At 50.4% G+C, this 9,251-nt stretch overlaps 1 protein-coding gene across 3 annotated transcripts in view; it reads right to left on the bottom strand.

Annotated features, from left to right (window-relative positions):
• The window catches only part of Ccdc40 (coiled-coil domain containing 40), a 41,281-nt gene that overhangs the window by 22,310 nt on the left and 9,720 nt on the right, over positions 1-9,251 (bottom strand). For all 3 annotated transcript variants that reach the window (XM_031354995.1, XM_031354994.1, XM_031354996.1), the window contains 5 exons: positions 7,826-7,909; positions 7,523-7,742; positions 1,858-2,015; positions 1,603-1,725; positions 1,330-1,451 (listed from right to left, as the gene is read on the bottom strand). In XM_031354995.1, coding sequence (XP_031210855.1) covers positions 1,330-1,451; positions 1,603-1,725; positions 1,858-2,015; positions 7,523-7,742; positions 7,826-7,909 — 707 coding nt within the window. The remainder of the gene's footprint in view (positions 1-1,329; positions 1,452-1,602; positions 1,726-1,857; positions 2,016-7,522; positions 7,743-7,825; positions 7,910-9,251) is intronic.

The following is a 9,251-nucleotide window of genomic DNA, read 5'->3' as shown; positions in this document are numbered from 1 at the left end:
ACACACACACACACACACACACAGACACACAGACACACACACATATACACTCACACATACTAGCTCAAAACAAAAACCCACCACCAACAACAAAAACAGAACTGCAGGAAAGCAGAGAGAACAGGGCTGCATTTACCCAGCTGGGCTTGTTTCCTCTGCCTGTGTATTTAAGGTAAAAACAATCTTTGTCCATAATTTCCCTGGAGCTTTGTGGAGCTTCCTTTGGTTTAGTATTGCTGACTGAAAAACAAACACCCAAACAAAAAACCAACAGAAATGGATATTTTAAATCCAATATTATCCACATAAAAATGTCTTATGTTTTTGTTTGTTTGTTAAGTGAGCCGTCATACACACACACCTCAGCCTTTTGCTCTCAGCGCAGGGACTGGAACCTGGACCCTGTGTATGTTAGGCAGGCCATCTCTACTAAGCCACACCCCTGGCCTTTATTGTTTCTTTACAAAATTATATATTTGTGTGTGTCTGTCTGTCTGTCTCTGTATGTGTGTATCTGTCTGTCTGTGTCTGTGTATGTATTTCTGTCTGTCTCTGTATATGCGTGTGTCTGTCTCTGTATATATATGTGTGTGGGTCTGTCTGACTCTCTCTCTCTATGTGTGTCTGTCTGTCTGTCTCTCTGTGTCTTGTATCTCTGTATGTGTGTATCTGTCTCTGTCTGTATATATGTGTGTGTGTGTGCACGCGCGAGCACGCACATGCACTCACAGGTATCCAAGGAGACCAGAAGAGGCTGTTGCTGAACCTCTGGGAGGCAGAGTTATGGATGGTTATAAACTGCCTGACATGGGCACTGGGAACTGAACTTGGATATTCTGGAAGCACAACACGCTCTCTTAACTTATGGGCCATCTTCCCAGCACTCAGCGCCTAGTAGGCCAGCTGCAGCTACTCATTCTCTTGTGGCTCAAGCATCTATGGGTGCCAAGGTAGAGAGGACCAGCCTGTGAGCTGTGAGCAAGCCACCTTTGGAATCAAATTCCCATCCCTTGGGAGCTTCTGGTTATCCCCTCCTTTTGTGGGAACGCAGCCCCAGGGCAGAACAATCTGGAACAACCTGGAAAGGGCTGGGGTTTCCTGCTTGGGTGGTGAAAGTAAAGGACACCTTTGTCTCCTACTGACACATGTCACTTTCTGACATCCTTCCTGGAAGCCTGACCCGGGACTTGGCTTCTCCCAGTGCTGGGGACAAAGGATGGGATGCGAGTGGGTCCTGATGCTTCTGTGTGAAGTGTTTCTGCTGGTGATCCTCTGGCCCTGGCACACCTGGCCCATGGTGTCCCTGGCAGCCCCTCCCAAGGGTGGTACCTGAACGCATCCATCACTGTCCTGTATGCCTCGTTCCGGTGCTTCATGCCCACTAGGCTGGTGGTCCACTGTTGTAGGATCCGCTTCTTCTCCATGGAGATGGTGTCGATCTCTGTGGTGGCCTGAAGAAAGGGCGGGACGCAGACACGGCTGGTGGCAATGGCTTACAGAGAGACACGCTGGTGCTGTCCAGTTGAACCTGCCGGGCCAGGTGCAGGCAAAAGTGGGGGGCGGGGGGCTTCTGCTCCCGCTGGCTTCAAAGGTGGCTCTTACCTCCGTCACAGCTTTCCTGAGGACCCGGGTGTCCTCAGCCTGGGACAAGTATTGAGCCTCAAACAGGGCGATGTTTTCTTCTAGCTGGTGTGACCTTTCAGTGAGCTGGTCCACAAACAGGTCCTGGGAGACAGAGAAGGCGGAGGCTGTGGTAAATTCTGCACCACTGTGGCAGGGCTGAGCACTGCCCGTGGAGCACCGCCTGTGGAGCAGAGGCTTCCAGGCGATGAGCCACACCCTGGTTTACAGGGATACCTGCTTTTTCTTCTCTATCTCTGCATGCATCTTCTCTGTCTCCGTCTTCTTCACCACCTGCTTCATGATTTGAATGTCATCACGCACATCCTGGTCTATGTTCTGCATGTAGAAGAGGTGCAGAGCCAGGCTCTCCATCTCCGTCTGCAGGACCGCCACTGTGGAGAACGAAGCTGCTAGCCACTGCCCACCCTAGGGCCTGGGACCCTTGGGACAGCACTCTGTCCCCCGCATCCTCCTTCATGGGGAAACTGGAGACTCTAGGAACCCTGGCTGGCGGGAATGTGTGGATCAGGCCTCCTGAACTTGCTATGTGCACCAGGTGGTTGGAACTCACAGGGATCCCCCTGCTTCTGCTTCCCAAGGGCTGGGATTAAACACCTGTGGCACCATGCTCTGGTGGAGACGATTCTTTTTTTATTTTTCTGAGAATCTGATTGTATCCTAGATTGGGCTCAAACTACTGATTCTCCTGCCTCTACCACCTTCCCAAGGCTAGGATTATAAGCATGTATAATCTACATCTAGACAGGGACCACCTCTATGTGTATGTATGTGTATTTGTGTGTGTATATGTGTATCCACATGTGTTCAGTTGTATAGCAGTTAGAGACAGAGTCACTGGTTTCCTCTATGTCTACCTCACTGGCTTTTAAGTCTCATCCTCCTCCTCGCCTTCTCCTCTTCCTTCTTCATCTTTCTCTTCCTCCTTCTCCCTCCTCTCCTTCTCCTTCTTCATCTTTCTCCTCCTCCTTCTCTTCCTCCTCCTCTCCTTCTCCTTCTTTTCCATCTTTCTCTTCCTCCTCTTCTTCATGAGCATGGTGCTTTGTCTGTGTGTGTGTGTGTGTGTGTGTGTGTGTGTGTGTGTGCACCACATACATGCCTGGTGCCTTCATAGGCCAGAAGAGGACACAAGATTCACTAGAATCTGGATTCACAGATAGTTGTGAGCTGCCATGTGGGTGCTGGAAATCGAATCTAGGGTCTCTGCAAGAAAGAGATCAATGCTCTTAACTGCGAGCCATCTCTCCATTCCTACCTTATTGTTTATACAGAACCTGGAGCTGATTGATATGGCAAGACTAGCAGGCCATCAAGCCTTCAGGGTCTCTCTGTCTCTCCCACCCAGCAATAAGATTACAAGTGGACTCCACTGTGTCCAGGTTAGGTGGGCACAACACCTCATCCATTGAGCCATATTCCCAGCCCCTATGCTTGAGCAAACAACACCTCATCCATTGAGCTGTATTCCCAACCCCTGCATGACCTATAAATTATAAAAGTGTAAAACTTATAAAAACTCTGCTGCTAAGGAATTGCTAATGAGATCAGAGGGTAGAAAGGAGCGAGAATACGCTAAGTGGTCAGATGTGGTGGTGCAGGTCTTCCACCTCAGCACTCGGGGAAGCAGAGGCAGGAGGGTCACAAGTTCTATGCCAGCCAGAGCAACACTGAGGCCACATCTCAGAAAAGTATATATATTTGTGTACATACGTTCTATATCTGCAAGTTGTCACCAGCCTGCCTCCTAGCATGCTGCGGAGACTTAGGCTTCCCCAGAATGGTGCTGGATAAGGCCTCACTTAGGCACAACACAGAGGCCTTTTGGAGGAGTTCCAAGCACAGCAGGCAGCTTGACCTCCACTGAAGGCCCTGCACAGACACGCCCTTGCTGGTGCAGCTATCTGCAAGGTGGTACTGCCCCTCAGCGGGGTGAAGGGGGCTGCTGCCCTCAGGCTGGTGCAGCTGCAGGCTGGTACTGCCCCTCAGCAGGGGTGAGGGGGGCTGCTGCCCTCAGCTGGTGCAGCTGCAGGGGGGTGCTGCCCCTCAGGCAGGGCCTCCCAGCTCCAATGGATTCCCCATAACAAAACTCACAGGGGACTTGCTGTGAGGCTAGAAAGATGAGGTATGAAGGAAGCTACACTTCTGTCAACACTTGTTTGCTCCAGCTGGGGGTTAGTACGCCCAGTGGTGAGCCCAGTGGTTAGCATGTGTATGGCCCTGGCTCCACCCCCAACACGGCAAGTAAATTAAATATCAGCAGTTATAAGTAATACATAGATAGATTTCCACTGATAAATAACATTTATCAGCAGTTAAGAGCAGAGGACCTGGGTCCAGTTGTTCCCAGAACGAACGTGGCTGGTCATAAGCATCCTTTGTCCAGTTCAAGGGACCCAAAGCTCTTTCCCCATCTGTGTGGGCTCCAGGTGTGCACACAGTGAACATGCATACAGGTAGGAAAAATATTTATACACAAGATGGGCGTGGTGCACGTAGAGGGAGAGGCAGGCAGATTTCCTCTTGTTTGAGGCTATCCAAGTGTGCCCAGGGAGTTCCAGGCCAGCCAGGACTACATAGGAAGATCCCGTCTCACAATAACAATAACAACAATATCCCACCTGTACTCTTAAAAGAGAAATAAATTGGGCTGGCCAGATGGCTCAGCGGATAAGAGCACTGACTGCTCTTCCGAAGGTCCTGAGTTCAAATCCCAGCAACCACATGGTGGCTCACAACCACCCATAATGAGATCCGATGCCCTCTTCTGGCATGTCTGAAGACAGCTACTTATTTATAATAATAATTAAATGTACTTATGTATAATAATAATTAAATCTTTGGGCCTGAGCGAGTGGAGCCGACTGGAGCGAGCAGAGGTCCTAAAATTCAATTCCCAACAACCACATGAAGGCTCACAACCATCTGTACAGCTACAGTGCACTCATATACATAAAGTAAATAATAAGTCTTTTAAAAAGGGCTGGTGAGATGGCTCAGCGGGGAAGAGCACCGACTGCTCTCCCAAAGGTTCTGAGTTCAATTCCCAGCAACCACATGGTGGCTCACAACCACCTGCAATGAGATCTGATGCCCTCTTCTGGTGCGTCTGAAGACAGCAAAAGTGTACCTACATATAATAAATAAATAAATCTTTAAAAAAAAAAGTCTTTTAAAAAGAGAGACATAAATCTTCTAGAAATAAGAACATTTAAAAAACAAATAGGCAAATAAAAGCTAGACAGACAGACAGATGATAGAAAGGTTTGTGTACTAGCACAGAACACTGCCTGTTCAAACGATGGGTCTACACAGCAAGGTAAGCTGTGTGTTGGTCCTTGGGAGAGGGCTGTGTTGGAGTCAGGTGTCCTTGAAGGATGCAGTTTAAGGTTTCCGGGGAGGGAGGCAGGCTGGAGCCGGCTGTGGTATGTTGGGTCTCTCTCTGCACAACTGACGGCTGGGTGTGGGTGTTCCTTTGTTTTTGGTTTTAGCCATTTGCCTGAGAAGAGCCGGGTGCTGTCAGCAGTGTGCCAGCTTTTCATCTGTGATGTCTTTAAATATGTCTTCTGTTCCTCCTGTCCCGCCTCTGTCTGCCTGACACACGTGCTGAGGCAGTTGCAGGAGCCATGTGTTCGCTGGGTACCCTGGCAGCTCTGACTTTCCTGGGACGGTTTCTATTCGGAGAACTTGTTTGTTTCAATGCTCACGCATGAGTTCCTTTCTCTAGGTGAAGAGTGTGAGGAAGCAGGGCACACTGGCCCTGGGGGACAGGTTCCACCTGACCGCCCTCCTAATGTGGCTTCATCTTTACAGAGGTTAACAAGATCGAGTGCGGTCACTATGGTGGTCTTCTGATCCTCTCAAGAGGAGATCAGGACACAGAGCGACGGCCACACAGAATCTCAGGGGCCTCGGAGGGCCCAGTCCTGACTGTCCTGTGACGTCAATGTCTGCTGAGGAAACAGCCTTGTCTGGAGTCTCAGTGTAGCAGCAGAAGTAGGCTAGCTCCCTTGCCACCTGCGCACGCAGGGGTGTGTATCACACACTTACCTAAGCGTGTCAACCGAGGGCAACTTGTCTTTGCCAGATGAGTGACTGAGTCAATATTTCAACTGTCCTTCTCAATTTTCATTCCTTCAAGTATTAGTGAACATAAATTGATTTCAAACTTAACTGCCTGGAACCCATTTTCCTCTTTTGGAGTGCTTAACCGTCCCCCCCACCCCCCGTGTTTGTCTTTCATTGGCAAAGGAAAAAAAGGGATTCTGAGTATCCTTTGTCATAAAAACACAGTAGGCAGGCTTCTTGCATGACTCCTCTAGCTTTGTCCCTTCTCGTCTACTGTATATCAAAGGGAAGATTACGGAGTGGCCCAGCCTGGGCCCTTGAAGGGACAGAGACCTGTCTGCTCCATGAGCCTTGGTAGATGGGAGCCATGCAGCGTGGAGCTCCCTCTGGCTCTATGGCTGGGGGGCCTCACAGCAGGTGGATGGCAGGGCAGGGACCATAGTGTGTGCCTGCAGCATGCTCTATAATAACAGAAAGTGGGGGCTTCAGTTTCAACGCCACGCCCTTCCTTCCGGGCTTTCTCTTGATTCCGAGGTAAGTAGGGAGAGGTTCTTGATGTGGGTGGAATGCATCCCATCAAAACACAATTGCTGGGAACCCAGTCCTGAATGCATCCCATCAAAACACAATTGCTGGGAGCCCAGTCCCCAGCGCAGCACTGCAGTGAACTGGGGTGAGGAGCAGCAGATCCGTGGGCCAGGTCCCTCGGCCCTGGATGTGATGGGTTAGTGCAGGGTGCCAGGGCCTGGAGAGGGCAGTTGCCTGTCTCTAGTCCTCTCTCCTCTCTGCTCTTCAGCCATTAGATGGAGCATCACTAGATATATGTGGGTCCCTCCACACTGGACACCTTCTTTTCCAGAACCATGTGACAGACGGTTGGAGGGCTGCTTACTCAGCGTGCATGAAGGCCCCCAGGTTTGATCCCCAGCACTGTGTACATTAGGTACAGTGCAGTACAGGACATAACACACCAGCACAGAGGAGGTGGAAGCAGGGGGATCAGATGTTCAGGATCACCCCACATAACAAGTTTGGGGCCAGCCTGGGCTACATGGCACACGGTCTCCAAAAATTAAAAAAAAAAAAAATTAAAAAACTAAAACAAAACCCTGTTCATTACCAGTGTCACAGCAGATTTTTTTTTTTTTATAGAATATAATATCCAAACAGAAAGGAAAGCCCAGAATTCTCACCTGCACTTGTTGGGGTTCAAAATACATCGTGCTAGAGCAGAGCACCTGTTTTGTTTCATTTACATTTTTTTTCTATTATCTTAGTAGTAGAGTTGAAAAAGAGAACTGGAAACATCAAAACACACAAAGATCGAGTGACCACTGGCGCCAGGTGCGAGGGCTGCTGCTCCCTGTCCGCTAGGTCCTCTGCTCTCTGATCAGTGAGGGGGCGTGGCTTCAGTGGGGATACAGCATACAGCGAGGGCCATCTCATGAGATCTCAGGCTTCCTGGGCTCCTCTCAGCATCTTTGGCTGCTGCTGTCTGGTTTGAGGCTCTGCCTGATCCAGCTCTTGTGCCCAGCAGCATGGCCCCTCCCACTCCTGAGTCCCACCCACCTGCTCCGCATCCTCTGGATTCTGGACCACCATGGACCCTTCCCTACACATCCACCCCTATAAGCCACATTGCAGGGCCTTCCTTTCCAAAAAAAAAAAAAAAAAAAAAAAAAAAAAAAAAGACGTGGTATCCCCTGCTGGACAGGTCATTGCTTTGCCATGCCAGTATCTTCAACGATACGCAAATACTCAGGGGATAGGCATAGCAGTGATGGCCTTTGGTCTTGGGGTTCACGGGGTGCCTTACACTTCTTTCGTTCCTCGTTGGCGGTTGTGCAGGTCTTGTTGTAGAGGGCGCGGGCGCTCTGCAGCTCGTCCTCCTTCCTCCTCCGCTCACAGGCGGCCAGAGAGTGCCGGTCATGGCTCTTCTCCAGCTGCATCTGCAGGCGGGCCAGGTGCTGCTGGACCCCGTACAGGTTTACGCCCAGCTCTTGCCTCTGGATCCGGGTTTGCTTGGTGGCTGCATCCTGTATCAGAGAGGAAGGACAGGGTCGAGGCAGGTCCTTGGGTGCCCACCCGGCTTGGGAGGAAGACCGGAACCCGTACACACCAGCTCTTGGATGTCTAGCTTCAGCTTGTCTATCTGCCGGTTGAGGTAGCTCTTCAGAGCCTCCTGGAATCTGATCATCAGGGGCTAAGGCAACAGAGAACCACAAGCAGTTAGTTCATACCCAAGCGGCAGTGCTTGGCTGAGCCGCCCAGTGCTTGCTGGCTCTCACGGTTCTCGCTCTCTCTCGTTCTCTCTGACCTCTGTCTCTGTCTGTCTGTCTGTCTGTCTGTCTCTGTGGCGGTGGTAGGGACAGACACAGATGACTTCCCAACCAAGACTCCTTTTTTTCTCATTAATCAATTAGTTAATTAACTTTACACCCCGAGTGCAGCCCCCTTCCTCCTGTTTCCCCCCTCACACTGCCCCTCCTCCCATTCCCCCTCACTTCTGAGAAAGGGGAAGCCCCCCCTCTGGGTACCAACCCACCCTGGCACTTCAAGCCACTATAAGACTAGGTACATCTTCCACTGAGGCCAGACAAGACAACCCAGTTAGGGCAACAAGATCCACAGGGGAGCCAAGCACAGAGCCAGGACAAGCTCCTGCTCCAACGTCCAGGCCACCAAGTGGAAGCCACAAATCCTGGGCACCGTTTGGCCCACACCATACACTGAAGAGATTTGGCTGAAGGGTGTGGCTGCTGAAGGGGGGTCAGCCTAGAGTCACCAGGGACAGCAAGGGTGATGGTACCCAGCAGCCATTGCGCCACCGGGTGAAGTGAGGGCCCAGGGGATTTTCCCAGTATGCATTGGGCTCCTTCTGAGCTCCCTGGAGCACTACAGCTCTCCAAATGTGTCGCTAAAACCAAGTCTGCCTTTCTCCCGTGCTGTGGGTCTAAACTGAGAACCCTCAATGTGGCTGACAGGAGGGAGTAACACTATTCCTGCCTCCCTCAAGCATCCTGCATAGTTTGGGCATATTTTTAGTTGTCAATGTCAGAGATTTGGCTCAATGTCCTATAGGACTATCAGTCCTCAAACAAAACAAAACAAAACAAAGCAAAACAAAAACAATAGAGTCAACGGTGTTTTTGATTTTGTTTTGCCAATTTGACACAACTGGAGTCATCTGAGGGAACCTTAACTGTGAAAATGCCCCCATTAGCCGGGCGGTGGTGGCGCACGCCTTTAATCCCAGCACTTGGGAGGCAGAGGCAGGTGGATTTCAGAGTTCGAGGCCAGCCTGGTCTACAGAGTGAGTTTCAGGACTATACAGAGAAACCCTGTCTCGAAAAACCAAAAAAAAAATAAAATAAATAAAAAAAATAATATATATATATATCCCCTTATATATCCCCCTCTTTCTGTTTCTTCTTAGGGGGCTGTTGAGATGGCTCAGTGGAGAAGAGCACTGCCTGCTCTCCCAAAGGTCATGAGTTCAAATCCCAGCAACCACATGGTGGCTCACAACCACCCGTAATGAGATC

This window comes from Mastomys coucha, unplaced genomic scaffold, assembly GCF_008632895.1.
Source record: "Mastomys coucha isolate ucsf_1 unplaced genomic scaffold, UCSF_Mcou_1 pScaffold5, whole genome shotgun sequence".
NCBI classification, from domain to species: domain Eukaryota; kingdom Metazoa; phylum Chordata; class Mammalia; order Rodentia; family Muridae; genus Mastomys; species Mastomys coucha.
Note: the sequence above shows the minus strand (reverse complement) of the source record. Positions and strands in the feature narration are given on the sequence as shown.